This window comes from Sinocyclocheilus anshuiensis, unplaced genomic scaffold, assembly GCF_001515605.1.
Source record: "Sinocyclocheilus anshuiensis isolate Anshui unplaced genomic scaffold, SAMN03320099.WGS_v1.1 scaffold180, whole genome shotgun sequence".
Taxonomy (NCBI): domain Eukaryota; kingdom Metazoa; phylum Chordata; class Actinopteri; order Cypriniformes; family Cyprinidae; genus Sinocyclocheilus; species Sinocyclocheilus anshuiensis.
The window spans coordinates 454,595-479,595 of NW_015554093.1; the positions used below are offsets into that span (position 1 = coordinate 454,595).

At 36.9% G+C, this 25,001-nt stretch overlaps 6 protein-coding genes across 7 annotated transcripts; 3 read left to right on the forward strand and 3 right to left on the reverse strand.

The window, feature by feature from the left end:
• Positions 1–5,427: 5,427 nt before the first annotated feature.
• On the reverse strand, positions 5,428–7,774 carry LOC107669381 (claudin-3-like). 2 transcript variants are annotated; one of them, XM_016461580.1, is made up of 3 exons: positions 7,736–7,774; positions 6,460–6,646; positions 5,428–6,363 (listed from the first exon to the last, which is right to left on the reverse strand). In XM_016461580.1, exon 3 carries the CDS (start codon positions 6,334–6,336, stop codon positions 5,692–5,694), a length of 645 nt encoding a protein of 214 aa, XP_016317066.1. In that variant the 5' UTR covers positions 6,337–6,363; positions 6,460–6,646; positions 7,736–7,774; the 3' UTR covers positions 5,428–5,691. The 2 variants fall into 2 exon arrangements, with proteins under 2 accessions (XP_016317066.1, XP_016317067.1); XM_016461581.1 differs by having other exon boundaries at positions 6,460–6,749; positions 7,736–7,771.
• A 961-nt stretch (positions 7,775–8,735) lies between these two features.
• Positions 8,736–9,786, reverse strand: LOC107669380 (claudin-3-like). The gene has a single exon (XM_016461579.1). The coding sequence runs from the start codon at positions 9,565–9,567 to the stop codon at positions 8,911–8,913; it is 657 nt and encodes a 218-aa protein (XP_016317065.1). The 5' UTR covers positions 9,568–9,786; the 3' UTR covers positions 8,736–8,910.
• Positions 9,787–15,550: 5,764 nt separating this feature from the next.
• On the forward strand, positions 15,551–16,816 carry LOC107669399 (claudin-4-like). Its single transcript, XM_016461608.1, has one exon. It carries the CDS (start codon positions 15,626–15,628, stop codon positions 16,271–16,273), a length of 648 nt encoding a protein of 215 aa, XP_016317094.1. The 5' UTR covers positions 15,551–15,625; the 3' UTR covers positions 16,274–16,816.
• A 1,997-nt stretch (positions 16,817–18,813) lies between these two features.
• Positions 18,814–19,449, forward strand: LOC107669323 (claudin-4-like). Its single transcript, XM_016461492.1, has one exon. The coding sequence runs from the start codon at positions 18,814–18,816 to the stop codon at positions 19,447–19,449; it is 636 nt and encodes a 211-aa protein (XP_016316978.1).
• A 1,204-nt stretch (positions 19,450–20,653) lies between these two features.
• LOC107669311 (claudin-like protein ZF-A89) lies at positions 20,654–21,445 on the reverse strand. The gene has a single exon (XM_016461477.1). The coding sequence runs from the start codon at positions 21,424–21,426 to the stop codon at positions 20,794–20,796; it is 633 nt and encodes a 210-aa protein (XP_016316963.1). The 5' UTR covers positions 21,427–21,445; the 3' UTR covers positions 20,654–20,793.
• Positions 21,446–23,761: 2,316 nt separating this feature from the next.
• On the forward strand, positions 23,762–24,567 carry LOC107669404 (claudin-like protein ZF-A89). Its single transcript, XM_016461612.1, has one exon. It carries the CDS (start codon positions 23,817–23,819, stop codon positions 24,441–24,443), a length of 627 nt encoding a protein of 208 aa, XP_016317098.1. The 5' UTR covers positions 23,762–23,816; the 3' UTR covers positions 24,444–24,567.
• The last annotated feature ends 434 nt before the right edge of the window (positions 24,568–25,001 follow it).

The window sequence follows — 25,001 nt, forward strand, 5'->3', positions numbered from 1 at the left end:
TCGTGTCCTCTTTTGGAAGGCCAAACAAAGTAGTTTCGCTTTCACAACGAAACACAGCGTCACACACGGCGAGCTAGAGTGAGCAGAGGCCGGCGGATTCGACGAAGGAGCGGCCGGCGGGTTTGCATGGCATGGCGAAGCGGATATCGTCCTCTTTTGGAAGGCCAAACAAAGTAGTTTTGCTTTCACAACAAAACACACAGCGCCTTCACGACATGGCGGCGGCAGCAACAATACTACAGCGAGAATAAAAGTTACGCCTTCTTTCTTTGCGTGAACATTTGGGCGGCGTTATGCAAATCTTCCCACATCGTGACGTAGATATGTGGGGGCGTGTTAGAACAAGCCGTTTTAGGTAGGCATGGTTGACTCTTAACTTTTATAAAGAATATCTCTTTGGATTTGAGACTTTAGTCTTTGCAACTTTACAGATCTTCTTTATGCACCAAGAGCTTGTAACACTTCAAAGAGAAAGGAAAAATTGAAATCGCATCATATGACCCCTTTAAGGGGAAGTCTACACACAATGGCGTGACTAAATGGACACAAGACCAAATATTCCACCGCAAAACAATAATAGGCAGTAGAAAATTAAAAGAAGAAGCTTTCAGTGTTATCAACCAGATCCTCAAATGAAACATTATGGGAAGTTTAAAGACAATTAATTACACTGAGTACTTTAATACATATTTTGTTGGGAACATTTAATGGCTTGCATGTAGTTTGTATACCTTTCTTGGTTCAACGTAACCAATTAAACATGTTTTCCCACATTTACAGGACATACTGTAGCTACACCCTTGTTTTGTCAATGAAGGTTATTTAGGGTTAACCGCTTTCACATTCCCCTCTCTTATTTCAGACAACTTAAGAGGGCCAACTGCCATTTGTTTCTGTGCATCTAAAGAGAAAGTGACAGAGTGAGAGCTTCATCCTCCTCCATGTCTCCTGCTGCCATAGGCAACCCAGCAGTGGGGATAAAGCAGCTCACGGTAACCATGGTGAGGACACATGCAGAAAGGACACACAATGAGGAAAAAAATAGGAAAAAATAAAATGTTAGATTGCACTGCTGAATAATAGCGTATTTGATGCATATTGATCTCTGAAATTATTTGGTATGTTCATGTAACAGGCCATTTTTTTCTATTTTAAAGGCCCTAGGAAATGAATGGGATTTACTTTTAAACTGATGTAAATAAGTTGTAAATGTACTATAGCCTAGTGAAATCTGTTTTGGACCAAATATTTTACTCATTGTGTATGGTGACATAGTTAGCCTATATTTATTATAGCCTAACTGTAAAGGCTTGAGTAAAGTTTCCTGGTCCTTCTTTTTATTTTGTAAACGATTAATGCATGTATACATTAATACATTTGAATAAATTTTAAAAGATCAGAGCAAGATACCTGTTTTATCAGAGCAGACGTTCACGGGTCTGGAACTGAACATTGGAAGATCACTGCAGATAAGTTATTTGGCAGTTTATGATCACGTGATCTTGGGATTTAAAAAATGTAAAAGTGAATTTATTTGACACCTGGCTGGGAATGAATATGAGACTACGAACACACAACAATACACATTAGCCTAAATACATTTAAAAAGTACAAAGAGGCTATATTGGACGTAAAAGTCTAATTTGCCCCCATTAAATAAACATGTTTCTGCTATGCCACTGTATGGGATTTAAGAGGGAAATGTCCTTCATTTTCGAAGTAGCCTAAAGCTCACGGAACTGACCGTCTGACATTTAAAGCAGACTTCCGCCAGGCATTTTCAGTAAACATAAGCAAAATCTCGCCTGATACGGTTTCGGTCACGTGACGTGTCACAGGCTTCATTTTCGACACTGCAGGTGAACTAGAACAGCCTTTGTAACATAATTCCATATTCTTCAATTAGATATCTCCAGGAAAATCCGTGTCGTTTTCAAGATCCTGCAAACTTTCACAGTGTTTACAAAACTATATTGTCATATCACTGTGGGGAAACATTTATTAGTAATAATACTGGTTATTGAGAAATATAGTATATCATATATATATTATAATAACAGTTGCCTTCATATAATAAACAACAACAATAACAAGAAGAAGAAAAATAAAAAGAAGAAGAACAACAACAATTAGGTCCAGATGTAGCTACAAACAAGAAAATCCATGTTTTCAATTATAAATCTGAGATATTGCAGATGCTTTTATCCAAAACAGCTTACAATTGGGGAACACATCTCAGCTCTCAAGAAATCTGTCAAGCTTTTTATGTTGTGTAAAACTATAATCAACTGAACAGTGAACACATACCGTAAGCTACTGCATTCCACCTAACCTTCAACCAGCTGTGATTTCTTGTGGCTCAATATTACCCTGCACCCATTTTACACTAATAATGTAGTTAGGTTCCTTTAGAAACTCAAAGGGGCAGAATGAATTGTGACATCACATCACCACCTTTATGGAACACATACAGATTTTTTGTTTTGTTTGTGTTTATCTTAAAATGCACTCTAAAAAATGCTGGGTTAAAAAGGGACAACCCCAGCTATTGGGTTGTTTTGACCCAGCGGTTGGGTTGTTTTGATCCCAATCGCTGGGTCAAAACAACCCAATAGCTGGGTTTGTCCCTTTTTAACTCAGCGCTGGGTTATATTTAACCCAGCATTTTTTAGAGCGTGTGAATGGAAAAATATTATGATAAAGAAATCTTTCCATTGCATATCTGATCTTGATCCTTGACCTTGAACCTGTCTTCTGTAGTTTTTACATTAAATGAGTGAATAATAGCTGTAATCAAACATAATAATGCATTAATTAGGGAGGAGAAGGTGAAGAAAATACCAGAACTGAAATTTGCCCTCTGATTATCATTTATATTGTTTCATTTTTATTTGGCAAGATAGATTATGTTGCATAGGTTGCATAACATTCCTTTTGTAAAAGAGTCAGTCTGTTGACTGGAAAGAATGAGAGAAAATTGATACACATTCGTTTGTCTGTAACCTTCTCCCACCAGGGGAGGAAACCTTCACTTCACATTCCTGAGATGAACAACACTGCAGGCTGAGAGAATTATGATTAGTATTCATCCTCTTTATTAATGGATTTGCTTTCTGAAATGTTATTTATGAAATTGTAATTCTTAAATGATTTAGCACATTATATAAAGTGTAGATGAAGTAGATGTAATTAACAGAATATGATTAATCCTTGTTGAATATAATGAATCATTTATAGATTTACAAAATACATAATTTCAGTTGAATATATGTTAGAAAAATTATTCTACACAATACTCAACTGTGGATATTTTTTTTTTAAATCAGTGAATAATTAAAACAAGTATGCACTGTATGGAGAACAAAAAATCAGTAGAAAAACAGGAAGGGCACTGGTTATTTTCTGCCAGTAGTTTACTTACATTTTACTCACATTACCACAGTGCAATGTGAAATTCAAAATACAAGGAAAACACCAGTAAAAAATCAATACGGAAAGTTGCTTCACACAAACACTGTATACTGCACACTATTTTTACAGTCTTTTCTTAAAAGAGTGTGTGACAAATATGTTTCTCAGTATGAAAAGTAAATATTCTTGGAGGTGGTGTTGTTGGAACAATATGATCTGTTGATTAATACAATAGCAGAGCATACAGCATATATAAATCTTTGTTCTGGGTAATCTTTCTGTTTGTCTTCATGTTTGCCCTGAAATGGATCTCAACAATGATCTCTCTAAATTACAGTTTTCAGTAGAAAACACTTTAAACTCTTCCTCAATTTCTACACCAAAAACAGCAGCAATTCGTTTAATTCTACCCAACAGTTTACTTATTGTTGTTAAAATGGATTTGTTCAACATGCAGGCAAAAAGCACAAATATAAGCTTGTAAATGTAATAATAATAAAATGTATAATTACAGAAATGCTCTATATATTCTAGATGAGAATTGAATAGCTTTGCATTGAATAAGCCTTACAGCAAACACACCAGGTGAGTCATTTTCCTTTGTGGAGTTTACCCTCCCCCTCTGACAGGTGGAGAAGAGGGCGTCACCTTGAGAGGCATTGTCTCTATGGCAAAAGCATTACAGAGCGCAGGCTTGTATTAATATCCCTTAGGGTTATGTGTTTGCAACTCACCACAGTTTCATGGCCTGATGCCTGACTTTGTAATAGAATTCACAACCCAGAGTCTCCATTTCAACCTATGGTTATATATTTTATGCTTCAAATAAACTCCACCAAAAATTGCCAAGAATGAATTCTTTACCAAGAATTACCAGGAATAATGTAACTTGTGCTTCAATTGTTTTTATTGCAGTTTTGTTGAATTTACAATAGAATTAGGTACAGACATTCAGTATATGCATATAGTAAACTAAACATTTTTTGCTTTATACGTTTTCTTTTTAATCACCATCCCTCTTCCCCTTTCCAGTCATTCAGACCGGTTTTGGTCGGATCAGTCTGTCACCACCTATAGCAAACAATTATAGCTTGCCTAAGGTTTGTAAATTGAGTGGTCGCTCTCAGAATGTGTATTCACATTACTCCCCCAAATGTACAACAATATGCCGAACAGGTACAACCGCTCCAACAGTCTATTGTGTGCTGTAACTGACCATTTGTTTTATATACCTACTATTGTACTATTTAACTTTTCTGCACATTCAATTTTGATTAAATTTTAATATCAGTCACAGTACTTAAATGGTTATCTAGAAAATACACTCAACAGTGTCTCTTAACTCTGTAAAATATCTATGAATAATAAAACAATTGTACTCTTAAAAATAAAGGTGCTTCAAAAGGTTCTTCAAGCGATGCCATAGAAGAACCATTTTTGGTTCCACAAAGAACCATTCAGTCAAAGGTTCTTTAAAGAACCATCTCTTTCTTACCTTTTTATAATCTGAAGAACCTTCTTTTGCCACAAAGAACCTTTTGTGAAACAGAAAGGTTCTTCAGATGTTAAAGGCTCTTTATGGAACCATTTAGACAAAAAGATTCTTCTATGGCATCGTGAAGCACCTTTATTTTTAAGAGTGTACATAAAGTTTGAAGTAAAATATACAGAAAGGCGATGACGTACAACCTCAAGAACTAAAATCTAAAAGCAAAAACAAAACAAAATACATATTCAGTGTCTTTGTCCAGTGAAATTTTCATAAGCAAATACATGTAAAGAGTAAAGTCTTCCTCTTCCGGTCAAAATACATAAGTGATAGAAAAGCCATCAGACTGAAGCAGCGACTGTTTTCCTAAAAAATGTCTCTGTCTCTGTTACATATAATATCTCTCTGCCTATTCATATCTGCTTACAAAGAACAAAGAATACATTTTGACAAATTTTGACCTTTGGGTATCAAATGGCGCACACACACACACACACACACACACACAAAAAGAACAGCTGAACAAAAAACAGGAAAATTTAAACAACAGCATATTAAAAACATTATAAAACATGAAATGTATAAACACAAAATCCCTGACAGGTAGACCTACGAAACCAGCCCTTAACACACACACACACGTCAGTCTTAAACAGACAAAAAGCAAATATTGACAGCATCATATGACCCTTCATTGCGGAGTCCTTTCAGAAGCATCTCCACCCTTTCTGTGAGATCTTCAAATCCTTCTAATTCTTCTTTGCTCATATTTTTCTACAAGAAAACCATTTTTAAACATAGTCCTTCCTGTCATATCCACCATTGACGGAGCGTGGAGCGGAGTAGCCCATTCTTGGTGACTTGTACTTCTTCTCCTGTGGAGGACAGGTGCAGCACAGCATTGCTCCTCCAATCAGTAACAGAGCAGCAGCGGCAAACCCTATGTAGATGGATGCCCCAAGCTCTCTTTGCTGAGCGGTGGTCAGTAACGGGTTGTAGAAGTCCCGAATGGTTTGGTGTGCCACCCATGCCGCCGGAATGAGCTCCAGGATGCCGGCAATAATGAACATCACACCAGAGACGATCATCACTTTAGCCTTGGATGCTTCATCCTCGATACAGTTGGTGCATTTGGCGCCCATGATGGAGATCAACACGCCCAGGATGGCCAAGATGATGGCAATGACCGACATGGCTCTGGAAGCCTGAAGGTCCTGCGATAGAGCCAGCATGGAGTCATAGACCTTGCACTGCATCTGTCCGGTGCTCTGTACGACACAATTCATCCATAAACCCTCCCAGATGACTTGTGCCGTGACGATGTTTGCGCCAACAAAGGCTGAGACACGCCACATTGGAAGAGCGCAAGTGACAATACTAATGATCCAACCGATAATGCCCAGGGCAATGCCCCCGATCTCCATTCCCATCGACATGGTGACTTTTAGGCGTACTTTTTTAACCTAGGAAAAGGAGATATAGCTTAGTCGTGAATATCATACACAAATAAAAGCTGTACTACCAGAAGATTAAAAAATAGAGGGAGGAATGTCATTTACCTAGTGCTGAGATGTCAATACAGATGTATGCGTCCCAGTTCTTTCTTTCTTTGTGTAGCCTGTGAAAGTGCTGTGAAGCCAAACAGCCTTTATATTCCCAAAGAGACAGGTGCGAGTGGAGGAGGACCTTAACGTGATGACGGGGATGTGATACAGGTTTGTGCAAGTCACCTGCCTGCTATGGCTACTGCGGGGAGAAGAACAATATGTTGGTATTCGCTTTCCCTTGTAATCCAATTCCTACTAACATTGTGTGGTGTAGAGAAACAGGCTCAACCAGGAAAAAGCACCTGCAAGCACAAATCAATAATCAAGGGGGTGGAGAAGAGGGCTAATATTTCGCCTGAATCACACTTATTATTTCACACTGTGAAGACATTAGTGATGTTGTATATGAACTTTCTTAAGATTCAAGACAGCATTGATGAATTGATTTTATTTCATTTTCAAAAGAGTTTTTTTTTTTTTGTATGAGTATTGGTTTTAACAGATGTACAGAAAAATCGTTATTGTTGACTTCGTTTCCTCTTAGTCTACAGCATCATAAATCAAGAGCAACTGGCTTTAGTGACGTAACTAATCAGGATATGCTATTTCATAGAAGAGTCCTATAATGTGAGGAAACTGCATTATTGGCATGTCTTCCCAAAACATAATTCTAGAGAACATAAAACTTCAGAAAACAAAGGATGTGGAAAAACGGACGTGAAGTCAGACAGTACAACGAGAACCTCCGTCCCCCAAACAGCCTCTTTTTTTTGCATCAAATATGGCGTCTATACCTTGATTAAACTTAGTTGTAAAATTGCAAAATGAACAAATTACCAAATGAACTGGTGAAATGCATATTAAGAAGCATTCACTTTTACCGGTCCAAGTGTCAACTAAAGCAATAACACTGCTAAGTTTTTATTCACTCATGCCTACGTGAAGCTGTTGAGTTGGATTTCTCTGATTATTGAAGATTTGTATTATAATATTTTTGCTAACATTTTCGTTATACCTCATTCAAATGATAGCCTTTACTAATCTGTTTATTATACCCTTTAGTCATACGATTTAGGCGTGCAGTAGCCCAGTGCACATATGAGGTCGATAATAGGCGAATATTTGGTCTACTAGGCCTACAGCTCGTGACAGGGGCGCGACCTGTTTTAAAATCTGCTTATATATCGATTAAAATGTCGCCAGATTTGCCACGTAAAGAAGCGCTAGCTGCTTGAAATCGCGTAAAACCTACAAAGGTTAACAAATGTAGTCTTTTCTCCATAGTTACCGCATTCGCCGTCGCTGTACGCATGCAGGTTTCTGCGACGTACTAAGCTCATGAATATGTAATGAGGTAAGCGCGCTTTGTTTTATAAGTAGTTGCTAAAACATTATAGCACCCCACTGTTTTACACGGTTACCATGTGAAATGTTGCTTAACCCAGGGGTAAAAGTACTCGATGTTTAAAAAGATATATCAGGGGCAAGCACGTAGAGTGGAAAGCCCTCAAAATCAACAAATTATCAAAGATCTGAAATGAAGACATGGAGATTTTTTAATTTATTGGTGTTATTTTTTTTATTAACCAAGAAGTTATAAATCAGTTATACTTATTCAAATACATGTTCTAATTATTCAGTGATAAACAACAACAACAAACACACAAACTTGCACAATAATCTGACAACATTTTGGGAGGTGCCTGCACATAGTCTCATATATTCTCTGTTGTGTTGTCCAGTGGAACTTGAATTTAGAGGCTAAATCCAGTCTGGTCAGATGAGAGAAACAAAACATGTTTCCCTTTTGTCAGTTTTGCTACATCCACTTGTATTTTATTTTGTAACACGCACAGACAGGCTGTAGAAAAAAATATCTGGCTGTTGATCATTGCTAAAGGCCAAAGCTGCTGTGTAGATATTTTCCATATCTAGACAGTTGTCCATCCGATTTTTAACAGGGTTTCAGAGAATGAGAATGCCACTGAAATAAACCATAAACACAACTAAACATTAACAGAGTTGATTGTAATTCAAGCTAAGTATAAACATATTAGCACAATATTTTCCATTTTGTTTTAAGCCATTACTACTCTAAATGAAATACTTTAAATGAAAGTATAAAAATATTACTTTAAAAATAAAAATAAAGTAAAAATGGTAAATGAAAGCACACAAGACAACAAAAATAAAACCACTGACGTTTTCCCATTATAAATCAACTTACAAATTTGATTTAAAACATACAGAAAACAACATACTACACATGATTTATGCAAGTGGTGCTAAAGTGTATCTAAAAAGTGTGGAGTGACAATGGACACTGATTGGACAAAACAACAGCATATAGAAATATTCACGTGGAGAAAAAGTAAACAAAATTTTGAGTTACCTCCAACTCACATGTCACAATTATCTTTCAATGAAAGACAGACAGTAAAAATCAAAAGTCTTCTGATGTCCTCAGACATAGTCTCTCTTGTTGTAGGTACTTGGAGCCATTGAGTGGTGAGCTGAGTAGGCGATACGACTTTGTGGCGGGTACCTCGTCTCATCTTTCGGTGGGCAACTGCAGCACAGGATGGAGCCCCCAACCAGCAACAGTGCCGCGGCAGCCCAGCCAAGGTACAGCGATGCCCCTATTTCCATCTTCTGAGCTTCTGGAATAACTGGACTGTAGAACTCCAAAATAACGGTGTGCGCTGACCAGGACACAGGAATAAGCTGCATGACTGCGGCTGTTATGAAAGCGGCACCAGAGCTGATCATCACACGGGCTTTGGCTCCTTCATCCTCAATGCAGTTAGTGCACTTGGCCCCCACTATAGCGACAAAGAGCGCAAGGACACCCAAGATGATGGACACCACCACCAGAGCGCGAGCCGCCTGTAGGTCTGCAGGAAGAGCCAACATGGAGTCGTAGACTTTACACTGCATCTGTCCAGTACTCTGAACCACACAGCTCATCCAGATTCCCTGCCAGTAGACCTGCGCCGTGACAATGTTGGTGCCGATGAACGCGGTGACCCTCCACATGGGCAAAGCACAGCACACAATGCTGAGGAGCCAGCCAAGAACCGAGAGAGTGACTCCCACTAACTCCAGACCGAAAGCCGCCATGTCTCCACACTTTCTCCTTTCAAACTCCCTCAAAATCTCTCTTGCGTTCACTGAGGCTCACTGTTTGTCTCTACAAGTCCTTCAGACAATTACATCAGGAATCTCCAAAATCAGCAAAGGACCACTGAAGCATGGAGGTGGGTGTTGTTGACACACTGAATCTCCTCTTCAAGGACGGCTGGAATGTTCTGTCCTGGTAGAAACTTCCCCTTGTTCTGAGAAAAGGGCTGACTTACCTGGGTTCTGACATCAGATGATAAGACGCAATCTTGGTATTGGTTAGCGTCCTCATAAAAAATGGGAGCTCCTTTCTGTGTAGCACTTAGACAATGTAGCTTCCGGTAAAAGTTTGCTTAAACCAAAGGTTGGGACTATTTGTCGATGTTAATAGATAACCCAAGGTAGACATGTAAAAAAAATGCTCTTTAATGGACAATCATTAACAACGTAATGTAAAAATTTAGAGTAGGACATAATGCATGCATACTGAAGTCTTAAAGAACAGTTCACCTAAAAAAACTGCTCACATCTACTGATTAAAAATGATCAAATTATATGACTTGATACACTGCTAGTTTTTTTTTAAAGCCATACAGTAAATCCAAGTGAGGAAAATTGATTTTTTTTTTTTTTACATTTTAAAAATGCACAAAAAAATTAAATATATACATATATATTATTGAAGAAATAATATATATTTTTAATAAACAAAAACAAATGTATCACAGTTTCCATGTCTCACAGTTCATAACATTTTATATGTTTCTTAATATTTAAAACATACAAGGAATGTGGAAATAATCTGGAAAAACATTGCTGTTGTTGTTTATAAACTTCCTCAGTAAAATACAGTAGCGATTTACTGTCTCACAAAGTCTTCCTTCTTCAATAGTAAGCAGTAGGCCTATACGTAAACACAAACTACTGAATTCAAAGTCCTGGTAGCAATCTAGGCCAACTATGATTGCAGGCCATAAAATCCAGCCATATTTAGAATATTTCAGATGCCCATGTCCTGGCTGTATAAGGATTAAATTTAGTGATGCAACCCAAAAACAAGTGTACACGGGAAGTGAAACTATGAACTGATAGGCTACGTCCATATGTGCGTAAATGAGGAGGTTAGACCGTTTTAGTTTAAAAATGCAAAACATGCTGAGAGAGAGCAGATAAAGTGAAACTGTGGTGACCTATCATATTATGTCAATGTGTATTACAGTTCAAGCTTTGTTCACTTTGGAGAAAAAGACACGATTCTTCAGATGTCTACACACTTATGAAAGCAGGAATGTGTGGCAATGTTGAAAATGAATGTTACTGCTTACAAAAGTATAACGAAGTTGTTAAACCAAAAGGCCAAAACTTTACTCATGCTTTTATCATGACATTGATATTAAATACTTATCAATACCAAAACCAGACAAATGTTAAAGCTCTTAATGTGTGGCTTTCACAGAATTATCATGGGGGTGAAGATGAATTAAAGGGGTCATATGATGCTTTTTTAAAGATCATTATTTTGTGTATTTGGTGTAACAGAATTGTCCAAAGCATCATTATATACCATAAAGTGTTATTTGTCCCCTTCAAAATTATAAAAAAAAAAATTTAAATTGACATTTTATTTATTAATCTGCTTCCTCTAATGGTTCATTTATTCTACTGTATTTAGTCGTTTTAGCTTGTTTTGTTTATAGGCTACTTAATATCTTTTGGCCTGTAGAATGTAGGATTTGTGTATTTGCTAATTAATGCTTTCCTGATAAGACAACTTCAGAGACAACAGAGAGGGTCATCTGTTTAATGATATCTGACACATGTAAAGACTTACAGTGCAATGAATGCACATGGGAAATTTCATGTAAATACATACAGTGATGTGTTTAAACCAGACTCTGAATTAGTAAACATTTGATTAATCCACCAAGTTCATAAACAACCTATTTGATATGAGGAACTTAATAAACATTTTAATGGACATTCAATAAAAACTGTGGTTCTCAACACGGACACACCCAGAGAGCTTTTTAGTACAAATGCCAAACCCATATAACCTTTTATGTGAAGTAAAAATAAAAGAGAAGAAATAGTTATTGCCATGTTTTCACAAGAGTGCCTGAAACTGGTCTGTGTTTGATAGGTGAACATGACATCATTTGCAGTGTGTTGGCCTACTTCCTTCTCAGAGAACACTGATAATATTGAAATGAGTTTCTGTGAGGCACCATGATGTTGATGACTAATGAGTTTCAGTGGGAAGATATTGTTCTTTTAAAGAGAACTGATTCCTGTGGCACTCCATTGGCCACTTTACTTGCAGTATTTGTAATTATTTCCTGAGTAGAATTAATGTTTTTATTATTAGTATTATTTTTTAATTGTTTATTTTCTTTTTAAACAGCTGGAATCACCTTTCTACTTCCATGACCCAGCAAGCACAATACGTTTTTACAACATTTTACTAGCTTTTGGTTGCAGTACTAATCTATCTATCTATCTATCTATCTATCTATCTATCTAATTACATAATTTAAACTGCATGTGAACATAAAGAGACAACTGGCACAGGAGGCATACATTTCTCTCTTCGCCAAAAAACAAAACAACAACAACAAAAAACGGACTAAACGTTTACAGGGGGTCTGAAAGACACTTTCACCACAAATGATATCAATAAATTATCAAAAGTTTGAAGATGGTTTGTTTTCCCGTTTCTCCTCCTTGTTTTCGGTTTCGGAGCTGGTTGTTACACAAGAAGGAACAGAACCGACCCTCATTGCGAGTTTTGAGGTGACGTATGTGATAGAACTTGAATAAATAAAGCAATAATAAAACAATAAAACGACGAAACACGTGTGCGTTGGACAAGCTGCATCACTGATCTCGGTCTTCAGTCTTCAATGCAATTACATATGTAGCCACTAGTGGGCATACATTTACAATACAAAACAGTGTCAATCACATGTAATACATTGTGAACATGAAAATTTTTTAAAGTATTATGTCATACTATTAAGCTGTATTAAGTAATACTGTTTGTATATGTGAAAATGTAGGTTAACTTTCTGAATTGCATTCTGCTTGCAATCTCAGCAGTATCACAAGTGACATTAAAGCATTTTTTGTTGTAAATGCAGCATCCACTAAATTCCTTAAATGTTGATTTTGTGTTGCTTATATATATGCCATATTCATATTGCTCATACGATTAACACCCATCAGTAAGTTGGAAAGTTGAAATGGTTCAACATTCCATGATTTGTCTCAAAAAGGTTATGTTTATCTATTGAGTTCAAGGCTTACAGCTTTCTCAGAACCAATCCCATGTGAAACAGCCCCTTATCAATGAGCAAGAGTGTCTCTGTTGACTCAAATATCTTGTTAATTTTTCTGAATGTGATGGTGAAGATTTAAAAAAACAAGGATAACACAAACACACCCTTTGCCAAGTCGGGACATCATACTGGCCTTAATATTATTCTTCAGTTAAGATAATTATAAGACTGCATTACACCTTCTAAAGTGAATGAATACATTATTTTGTATTACACCTTTATTTATTTATTTTTGCTATTTATGCCACAACATATAACTATGCTAGAAACATTTAAACTGCATGTATAATGTAATATATTTTTGTTCCTCCCATTCAGATCTTTTATAGTTGTTGTTCACAGCGTAATCATGTGTTCTCACTTAGGAACAATTTCAACTCATTCACTTCTCTTTGTAAATGAGGCTTCATGTTGTGGATAAGAATGAAATTGTTTCTCATTTTTTCTCCTTGCTTTATTAGAGCAGCGTGTAGCTTATATACACGCACAGAAACACAAACTGTGTTGTCTACAAGATTTGATTATTCTCTGTTATTGTCAGTTAAACAGGCTTGTTGATGTGACGATCTGTGATGAGCTGTTCAGTCTTGCCCAGACAAAGTGTCAACATTTCACGTGTGCTCCAGCAGAAACCGCTTTGACCTGCTCAGGTGGGTACAGGTGCATTTGGGCTGCTCCTCCCCCTCACTGAGGCACAATGTCAGGGAACTCTTGAGAAATAGTTGCCATGGGAATTGCTAACGTGCTGAGTAAGACACTAAGTAAATATAGCTATGATAGTATATTTTATGCATAATGTAATATAGTTCCTCCCATTCAGATATATTTGTTATTCATAGCATAAGCAATGTGTTCTCATTGAGGAACAATATCAACTCATTCCCGTCTCTTTGTAAATGAGGCTTCATGTTATGGATAACAATGAAGTTTGTTTCTCATTTTTTTCTCCTTGCTTTATTAAAGCAGCATGTAGCCTATATGTACACACATAAACACAAACTGTGTTGTCAAGATTTGATTATTCTCTGTTATTGTCAGTTGAACAGGCTTATTGATGCAAGGATCTGTGATGAGCTGTTCAGTCTTGCCCAGACGCAGTGTCAACATTTCATCTGTGCTCCAGCAGGAACTGGTCTGACCAGCTCAGGTGGGTACAGGTGCATTCAGGCTGCTCCTCCCCCTCACTGAGGCACAATGTCAGGGAACTCTTGAGAAATAGTTGCCATGGGAATTGCTAACGTACTGAGTAAGACACTAAGTCAATATAGCATTTGTTACATGTGTCATATCCAGAAGTAACAAAGTTTTACTTGAGATATCTTTGACCTGAATTGAGTGTGATGAGACAATGGTCAGTGATCTACAACCTCGGGAAAACTTCTCCATGTCTCTATTGTGTCATATGAAACCAGTTGCCACTTTCTTAATACTTTGTAGACCATGAGGGAGCACAAAGCACAAACCTAAAGAGAAAAATATGATAATGGTCCTTGCTGTGGACACAATTCCCTATACACTCTAAAAATAAATAAATAAATAAAAAATGTTGTAAATAAAACAAAGAGTATTGTGTACATATTACAAAAAAATACTATTTCAGTCTTTCTACTTTGTAATTATTTGAGCAATTTCTGAGTGAAAATAGTTTCAAAGTAAATCCTGCACCGCATTTGTAATATATATATATATATATATATATATATATTAGAACAAAATTAGAATATATTGTTTATGTGTATTGTTTACAATTGTGTAAATAAATATATTTAAAATTTAACTATAAAATATCTAAATTGATTATAAATATTATATATGCTTATTATATCGATATTTTTATTTAATAATTTTATTTATAAAAATTAAATAATCAAAAAAATATAAAAGTTATAATTAAAAAGGTAAAATAAAAGGTAAAAACAAAAAAACAAAATGTACAGTGGGTACGGAAAGTATTCAGACCCCCTTCAATTTTTCACTCCTTGTTATATTGCAGCCATTTGCTAAAATCATTTAAGTTAATTTTTTTTCCTCATTAATGTACACACAGCACCCCACATTGACAGAAAAACACAGAATCGTTGACATTTTTGCAGATTTATTAAAAAAGAAAAACTGAAATATCACATGGTCCTACTGAATACTTTCCGTACCCACTGTATACATTAATGTCATTTTTTATTTAATTGAATAATACTTTTTATATGAGTTAATTTACATTTATTGATATTAGTTCACTAAGTGATGAGTTCTAAGATCCCACAACAATTTCCAAAAGTAGTTCCAATACATTGTTTTGTGTCCCCCGGGAACATGATTACTTCCTGTCAGCGGCACTTCATGTCTTATATTCTGTCCTTGAAAAAAAAAAAAAAACTTTTTTTTTCTTAGTAGTGCAATGCACATGTTCTTGGTATATTTTACTGATCCCTCTATAGATTTTTACATAGATATTTACATTTTTAAGGGTTAATAATATTTTGAGAAAGCCATATAAGGTACTGCGTCCGCAACAAAAAATGTCATGGCAGCGACTCATTCAAGCCTTGGCTTAGTCACACCCCATGAAGTAACTACAAAACCAGCAGAGCGAGTCAATCTACAGAAATCCCTCCCCCAAAGCTTTACAGGCTCCTTTAAAGCATCAGCACGCAGCCTTTCTGAGACATACACCTGTAAGCAGTGCAAAGAGAGCCACCTCAAGAGACTAACAAGAGACAAAAATCATGGTGTCTGCTGGGCTTCAGTTACTGGGCACCGCCCTGGCCATCATAGGATGGATCGGTGTCATTGTGGTCTGTGCTATTCCCATGTGGAAAGTCACAGCTTTCATTGGTAGTAACATCATCACGGCACAGACTTCATGGGAGGGAATCTGGATGAACTGCGTTGTGCAGAGCACCGGACAGATGCAGTGTAAAGTCTACGACTCCATGCTGGCCCTTTCCTCAGACCTTCAGGCTGCCCGTGCCCTCACCATCATTTCCATCGTGATTGGGATCCTGGGCATCATGCTGGCCTTGGCTGGAGGCAAATGCACCAATTGCGTTGAAGACGAGAGTGCCAAATCTAAGGTCGGTATCACTGCTGGTGTGATTTTCATCATTGCTGGAGTGCTGTGTCTGATCCCAGTGTGTTGGACGGCACACGTCATCATCCAGGAATTCTACAACCCCTTGGTCAACCAAGCACAGAAGAGAGAGCTGGGAGCAGCTCTATACATGGGCTGGGGAGCCGCTGCTCTGTTGATCATCGGGGGAGGTTTGCTCTGCTGCAACTGCCCACCAAAGGAGGAAACGGGAAAATACACAGCCAAATATAACGCTCCACCTCGGTCTGCAGCTTCTGCACCATCCGGCAAGAACTTTGTGTAAATGATGAACTCTGAAATGAACTCTATAGTGCCTATAATGTTTACAGTCTTGGTTTGATCAGGATGTAGCGGCTCAAAAAGAGTTTGCAGCAGGTATCACAAGGACTTGAAAAGCAGTCAATTAAACACTGATGCTACAAGTTTTCTAAATATTTTCTACATATAAGAAAATGAGGAAAATGGGGAACCACATTAAAAAAACCTCTGCAGTTAAAGGAGGCTAATCTGAAATCTGTCTTATGATCAATTTTTCCTCTCAAACCATTTGTCATGTTTGATGTGTTTTTTTTCCCCCTATTTAATATGTATTTTAATTTTTTCAAGTATTTGAACTTTTATGATTTTGTAAATATTACTGTTTTGTACATCAATTTTTATCTGATATAACTTATGTCCAAAGGGGAAAATATATATATATATATTTGTATCACAACTGTCTATTAACTGTATAAAATGCATTTGCATGGGCGTTAACACGGGTGTCATATTGCAGCCCTCCATTATGTGTCACCGACCCTGTGGCAATTAAAAGATTTCAAAAGAGTCCCCGTTTACAAAACATTCTTTGAGGGAGTTGTCAAACGACAAATCCAGAACAGGTGTGGTTTTTCAGGTTCTTTTTCAGAGTCAATGCGAATAATAAGCCAAGGCTAAACATGGGGCAAGTTCAAGCTCAAACCGGTGCGCAACGTTTTGCTACAGTTTCCGGGTTGAACGACATGTTTCCTGGAAACGGTGTGCTCCGGTACGCAACGGGGTTTGAGATACGTTTTCTCTTGTTTAGTGGGTGTGTCAAAAATGTCAGCCCAATCAGCAGCAACATGTATATAAACCAACGCGGTATTAAAGAGACAGCTTGCACAATGTAATTAACATAAAAATAAATTCACAAGAGCAAGTATATTGTTTGCACATGTTTATTTACATTAAAGGCAAAAATAACTGAAATAATAAGAGCACAAGTATAGATCTGGAACTTCTTTAAGTCTGTCTAAATATCATTTAGTAATTGCAATGTCTTCTGGTCCATATCCTTTCCTTAGGAAGGTGTGCTAGACATTGATTAATAATGTAACATAAAAATACTATACATATTTATATATTTTGCTATTGTATTGTGGAGTGACACGTTAATAAACTTTTCTATACTCATCTGATTGTACAATGGTAAATATTACAATAGCATAGCACAACAACAGTGATCAGCAATAACGATAATACTCACAATAAAAATAATACGGTCATATAGATCATAACACATCATCGGAAGAAGTGGATTATCCTTCACCTGAAATGTTTGTCTTTTCATCCTGAAATGCGAGGCAAATGTTGGATCACAATAATTAGGAACCACAGTTTCCACAAATCCCTTCACTCGATTGGGATGTTCTCTTTTATTCTGGACGGCAAGGGCAGTGACTGTAACATCGAGCGTATTTTGCAGTATTAAACACGCATTTATAGCCTACCGATTTCATCAGGCTCCGAAAATTATTCAAAAAGAACACAAATAATGGCCTTCTCAGCTGCCATAGTTGCAACTCTTGCGTCATCAGAACAGGGTGTTCAACGCACCACCATTTCCTTTAAAAAACGTTTTGCGCCATTTTGTCAGGGCTGAACGCATCCCTGATCTGAGGTTTGGCTTGTGTTTCCAAACTGCTATTAATTAGACAAATTATGGACCATTTGTTTTTGTTTTTTTCTTCCACAAAACAAGTGAAATTTGCCATTGTGAACGCCAATTGCAACCGGGCTTGTGCACCATTCAGAATTCAAATTTGAATTGTGGTAGCAAACAGGATGCATTATTAAAATTCGAATTTGAATGTAAGGAAGTAGAATTACACTGATTAGGAGTTTTCAATTCAATATCATGAGAAAACCTTACTATTTTATGAGGTGATTTTGTATGAATTTGTACAATGTTATTTGTACAGAAACTTACGATTTTTCTGGTGCAAGATTGTATGAAAACATACACATTAGATCATTCGAATTTATACGAGTTAGCCACCAATTTGCCAAAACGCAAAATAGTTACGAATTACCACACAAATGTGTTGCTAATTTTTTACCAGAAAAAACAATGTTTGTGAAACTTTGCATGAATACTTTCACTTGTTTTACAGTATGTCTAAGATATTTTTAAAATACGACTTATAGAAAATTATTTTATACTTATATATTCTAGGAAATTAAGTGATCATATTTATATCAACACTTAATTTTCCAGAATGCATTACCTGTGTTGATTTTCTTAAATTGAAATTTAGTAATTCCTTCACCAGTACAGATGTAGAGTTTAGTGCTTTGATTTTTTCTTCCTTTTTTCAAATTCATTTGAACTGCCAGAAGGTGTCTTGTGTTATCTAGCTCTTCATACACTTCAAACAATAGTCAAAGAATATCAAATATCTGGTTTTCTTTTTGCTTTTTGTGCTTGAACTCCGCCCAAAGTTTGAGGACTATAAAACCCTTACAATTAAAACCTCTCAGACACTTTAGGCAATTCCATAAAGTGACCTGTGTCCAGCAACAATGGCATCTCAAGGCATCCAGATCCTGGGCATCATGCTTGCCATGATAGGCTGGCTGGGGACCATTATCACCTGTGGCATGCCAATGTGGAGGGTCACAGCCTTTGTTGGAGTGAACATCGTCACGGCACAAATCATCTGGGAAGGTCTATGGATGAGCTGTGTGGTTCAGAGCACCGGACAGATGCAGTGTAAAGTCTACGACTCCATGTTGGCTCTATCGCAAAACCTGCAGGCTTCCAGAGCCATGGTTATCATCTCCATCATGGTGGGCATCTTTGGATTCCTGATGGCCATGGTTGGAGGAAAGTGCACCAACTGCTTGGAGGATGAAGCAGCCAAAGCCAGAGCGTGCATCGTTTCAGGGGTGGTTTTAATCATCGCTGGCTTTCTGGTCCTGATACCCGTGTGCTGGTCTGCACACACTCTTATCAGGGACTTCTACAACCCTTTAGTAACAGCAGCCCAGCGGCGAGAGCTGGGAGCCTGTCTTTATATAGGCTGGGGATCTGGAGGCCTCTTGTTGCTGGGTGGTGGGCTTCTTTGTTGGAACTGCCCGTCCAATGACAATAGGCCCTACGTGGCAGCCAAATACAGCCCTGCCAGATCTGTTACCCCAGCAATGGATTACGTGTGAGAGTAACCTTTAAGATATGTGGCAAGTACTGTGCAAAATGACTGAAATAGACTATCACGCAAACTATCATGACTTTTGACATTTGGTAAATGAAAATGACCGAATGAAAGCTGATGAAAATAAGTTCACAATTGTTTGTTTACAATAAAAAAGTGATGAGAATAAAATGATGTTTGAGTGACTGATCATGAACATCTCTATATGTTAGCTTTGAAACTATTTTTTCTTTCATGTACACACACGCTTAACACTGCGTGAACACTCCTCTGTTGACCATTCCACAGCTGCTGTTTTGTGCCGCTGCTTTTGTACCCATGCATACAAAGGATAAGATATTATCGTCGCCAGGGAGAAACTCTTTGCACTCCAACTACTGTGCAAAATCAAACAAGTACAAGCATTAATTACAGAGTCTTGCTACATCTATTTAAAACAGGAATGAGCATTCTGTCCAGGAAAAACAAAAGTAGAAATAAATGACAAATAAGTGTTTATTCATTTTTATGGGTCAGTGACAAATAAGGATGTCTGAGATTATAAAAAGGAGAAATATTTTAAAATCTGTTTTAAACATGCCGTGTGTAATGTTGGTAATTTGTGTATTAATGTCAGATACATTTTTAAAAATGATTAATGTCACTTAAAAATATGAAGTGCATGTGAGTTTATAAAAGCAATCAAAAACATTTTCAAACATTTTCCAAGATAAAAATATTTTGTACAAATATGATGAATTTGGACTTAATATAAATAAAATTAAAATATAAGAAATGAAAACATCAAGTCATCACGGTCTAGATGGGTTTCATTTTGTATTTTTATTTATTTATGTTGATAATAAACTGGCATTCTTGCCACACACCCTATAAACTGTTTTTTTTTTTATATTGCTATAATGTTTTATTATTATTTTTTAGATAAAACATAATGGCAAAATATAACAATTCTTTACACGTTTTTTTGTTTGTTTACAATACAATCTCTGAACAGTCATAGCTCTGCGCCCCACACATAAATGATCAATATGGCAGAAAACTTGTTAATCATCTAAGAGGTGGTAATAAGTCTTTTTTTTTTATTTATAATACTGCATTTGTAATAGGCTATTAATGCTGCATTCTAACAGCAACAGACAAAAAAATTTGCGTGACTTGACCATTATTTGATTATGGCGATTAATTAATTAATTATTTTTACTTGTATTAACATGTAGACCTACATTCATATAGATTGCTAGGTTATACCACTGGATTAACTGTAGCCTACATAATGTCAGTTATAGAAAACTTGTTTATAATACAAATGAAAAGCATACAAAAGTTCTGATGTTGTTTTAAATGTTCTTCACACATATTCTTTTTCCGATGCGTTTGATTTCGGTGCCGGGTATTTGGGGACGAATGCTCGTTCCTCTTTCTGCTGGCACTGGCAGCACAGTATCGCGCCCCCGTTGAACAGCAGCCCCGCGGCGGCCCAGCCCGTGTAGAGCGACGCCCCGAGCTCCCGTCTCTGCACGTCAGACACGAGCGGGTTGTAGAAATCCCGGATAATGGTGTGCGCCGACCAGGAGACGGGTGTGAGACACAGCAGTCCACTAATGATGAAAAACACCCCTGCAAATATGACAACTCTTGCCTTCGAGGCTTTGTTCTCGATACAGGTGGTGCATTTCCCTCCTACAACCGCCAGGAGAATGCCGAAGACAGAGAGCACGATGGAGAGGACAAGCAAAGCGCGCGCGGCTTGCAGGTCCGGGGACAGGGCGAGCATTGAATCGTAGACTTTGCACTGCATGTGCCCCGTGCTCTGAACCACACAGACCATCCACAGTCCCTCCCAAATTATCTGCGCCGTCACGATGTTGTTGCCAATGAAAGCTGTAACCCTCCACATAGGAAGGACGCAGGTTATAATAGACCCCAGCAACCCAACAAACGAAAGGGCAACTCCTAAAATCTGCAACCCCAAAGATGCCATGGTTCTTTTCGTCCCGTCACCCCTCGTTTTTATTGACTGAGAGGGTTTATATGCAGACTCCCCAACTCCTCGGGGTGGGATTTGGGGATTTGAACAACGAACTGGATTTGAGAAGCAAAAAAAGGGATGTGGTTTTGGACGTGATTCGTTTAAAAAATATATATATATTTATTTGGGTCTCTTTTGGTCATATAAACTCCTAAAACACTTCACAACCCTTACATATTTATGGCATGATACACACTTTCGTGTCTGCATGTTTTTTGTTATTTCATTTGTTTTCCTGTTTTTGTTTCTTCTGTTTGTGTTTTTAATAACATTACTGATAACGTGTTTCAATGTTTTGTAATTGGAAAATCTTAATAAATAAAGTGTTAAAAACATTTCCCATTCTAACAAATTCACTTAATCTGTCTAACAATGTATGCAATAAAACACACAAGGACGCTTTACTCTTAAAGTCACAAACATTTTAAATTATGTATTTAGTTTGATTTGTTGGAAATGTTAGTGAAAAAAAATTATATATGTCAAACTCCGCACTGTAAAAAAAATGTGTTCACTCAACTTACATTTTTTTAGTTATATTTTTGCTTTGACTAAGTTTTTATTTACTTTTATTTCTAAAAAGTTTAGTTGACATAATAAAATAGTTGAACCAACTACTTATTTCAAGTAACCTTGACTTGAAAAGTTTAGTTGAAATATGTTAACTTACATTTTAAATTTATCTGTACTAAAATTTAAGTTAATTTAACTTAATGTGGCATATTTTCTCAACTTATGTGCAATAGCACATTCAACCAAATAAATAACACATTTTGTTCCATATTGTCCCTTGAAAATGAACAAATAATCGTAAAACATGTTGAAATCATATACAGAGATTCCAGAATTCTGTCTAAATGACATTTCAGTTAATGTTTAAAACAATTAACACACTGAAAGTGGATTAAAAAAAACTTAACTGTGAAATAACTTTTAAACATGAAATCTCTTTTTTTCCTATAAAATTACATTTAAGTTACTCGGTGTTAAAAAACGTCATGCCACTGATGGACATGCAGAGACAACTTTTTAACTTTAAAATACAACAGCGAACACATCTCTTATTAGAAATGCACAACACAATTCTAAATGTTTGTAAATACAAACTAAAAAACAAATTATATAGAAATGACAGAAAAAATGACAGATATATAATTTCTCAAATAAATAAAATGTACAAAAAAAATCATCAGAAAACGACATTGCAATTGCAAGGTGCAAATTTCCTTGGAAAACAATGCGGAAAATGTATTAATGCATTAAATTTGTGTGTTTTTTACTCTCAAAGTGACGTAGCCACTGACTTAAAAGTATAGTTCAACCAAAAATAAAAATTCTGTAATTAATTACTCACCCTCATGTCGTTCCAAACCCGTAAGACCTTCGTTCATCTTCAGAACACAAATTGAGGTATTTTTGATTCAATCCGAGCGCTTTCTAACCCTGAGACAGCAACGCAACTGACACGTTCAAGGCCAGGACATCCTTAAAATAGTCCATGTGACAGTGGTTCAACCGCAGTGTTATGAAGCTACAAGAATACTTTTTGTACAAAAAGAAAGCAAAAATAACCACTTTATTCAACAGTTATTCTCTTCCCTGTCAGGGGCAAAAATGGCTGGTCGTGATATAAAAAAGTGTGTTTTGTGTGAGCATCATTTAAGAAAAATAAAAAGCAAACATCTGTTTCTGTTCTGCTTTTTCACTTCAACAAGGGAGAAAAAATATTGTGATAATAATAATAAATTTTCTTTGATAATAAAATGTTATTTTAATTATTAAAAGATCACAATGATAGCCTTAAGAATATGTTCAGAAAACCATACACTGAGACAAATCTCGCAATAATGAGGTAATTAAATTTCTATTCAATTTTTTCTTTAAGCCTTTCAGTAAATTCACCATTTATATATAAATTTATATATAAATTCATCATTTATATATATATATATATATATATATATATATCATTTGCTATTATTTATTATAAACCCCGATTTGTGAGTCTATGTGGCCTATGCAAATGTATCTTGCGTTACATGTTTAAATCATGAAGAATCATGCATTTTCAGTGCGTTAGGCCTTTCAGAGGCTTTTAAAAAGTGAATGGAACAAGATCGAATTTCAATAAATTGGTGGGGACATGAGCCACGTGCAAATTATATGATTATGTCCGTGGTTTGTTATTCCAGACAGCCTTGTTTTTGAAATTAATTAGGAGGAAAGAGCGGGAAATACTGACCAGCTGCATCAAATCACATTACAAACCACGCACTATAAATAATTGCATCGGCCATTCAGGTGATAGGGTCTGCTACTTTGCATACTAACACGAAAGTATAATGGCATCTGCTGGGTTTCAGATTTTGGCCACTGCCCTCGCGGTCATCGGCTTGTTGGGAGATATCATTATCTGCGCGCTCCCCATGTGGAAAGTGACGGCGTTTATTGGCAACAACATCGTGACCGCACAGATCTTCTGGGAAGGCCTTTGGATGAACTGCGTGCAGCAGAGCACAGGGCAGATGCAGTGCAAGGTCTATGACTCCATGCTGGCGCTACCACAAGATCTCCAGGCCGCTCGAGCTCTTGTTATCATCTCCATTCTCGTGACCTCCTTGGGAGTTATTCTGGCTGTCGCTGGAGGCAAGTGCACCAACTGCATTGACGATCAGGATGCAAAGGCTAAAGTGGGGGTCGTGGCCGGCGTATTCTTCCTGGTGGGTGGCGTTCTGTGCCTGATCCCGGTCTGCTGGTGCGCGCACACAGTCATCAGAGACTTCTACAACCCCATTCTGTCTGAGGCTCAGAAGCGGGAGCTGGGAGCATCGCTGTTCATCGGCTGGGGTGCGTCTGGGCTGCTGATCATCGGTGGAGGGCTTCTGTGTTGCCAGTGCCCGAAGAGTGACGGTCGCGGTTATTCCGTGAAGTACTCTGCGCCGAGGTCTGCTCCAGGAGCCTATGTGTGAGACTAAGACTTTCTGGACTGGAATTAATTCTCCTGTTTGTTGAAGGAAGAGATTTGAACGTTTTACTTTGTTCTTGCATGACTATTTTAACAAATGTGTTTTTATTGTAATTTTTTTTATTTGTGGGTATTTAAATTTATTTTTTTATTTTTTTTTTTATTTTTTATAAAGTTTCTATAAACTTAAGTGCACAGCCATCTTTAGGATTCTTTACATTTTAAATTTTTGCGGTCCGGTTCTAGACACGGGACAAAAACCCAAAATTGGGCCGGTACGGTACGCTTTTAAAAAAGTCCTAGTATGGCCCATTTCCGTGGCAACTTAATTTCATTTTTTGGAAGGGTAGTGCCACCATGTTTGTTTCCTGAAAGTGCATGTGTGCTTTTGTACCAATCCATTACAATGCTGGGGCTACTTTATTTTTATTTTTTCCCATCAAGCGCCAAATGCAGCAATAAAGATCTGTATTTGGATGGTGGGAGGGAAAAGGCTTTTTTTTTTTTTTTTTTTTTTTTTTTTTTTTTTTTTTTTTTTTTTTTTTTTTTTTTTTTTTTTTTT

What these genes read in the sequence shown, in the direction of transcription:
- LOC107669381 (XM_016461580.1), bottom strand. Translation starts at nt 6,336, where the DNA reads ATGTCGATGGGAATGGAGATCGGGGGCATTGCCCTGGGCATTATCGGT.
- LOC107669380 (XM_016461579.1), bottom strand. Translation starts at nt 9,567, where the DNA reads ATGGCGGCTTTCGGTCTGGAGTTAGTGGGAGTCACTCTCTCGGTTCTT.
- LOC107669399 (XM_016461608.1), top strand. Translation starts at nt 15,626, where the DNA reads ATGGTGTCTGCTGGGCTTCAGTTACTGGGCACCGCCCTGGCCATCATA.
- LOC107669323 (XM_016461492.1), top strand. Translation starts at nt 18,814, where the DNA reads ATGGCATCTCAAGGCATCCAGATCCTGGGCATCATGCTTGCCATGATA.
- LOC107669311 (XM_016461477.1), bottom strand. Translation starts at nt 21,426, where the DNA reads ATGGCATCTTTGGGGTTGCAGATTTTAGGAGTTGCCCTTTCGTTTGTT.
- LOC107669404 (XM_016461612.1), top strand. Translation starts at nt 23,817, where the DNA reads ATGGCATCTGCTGGGTTTCAGATTTTGGCCACTGCCCTCGCGGTCATC.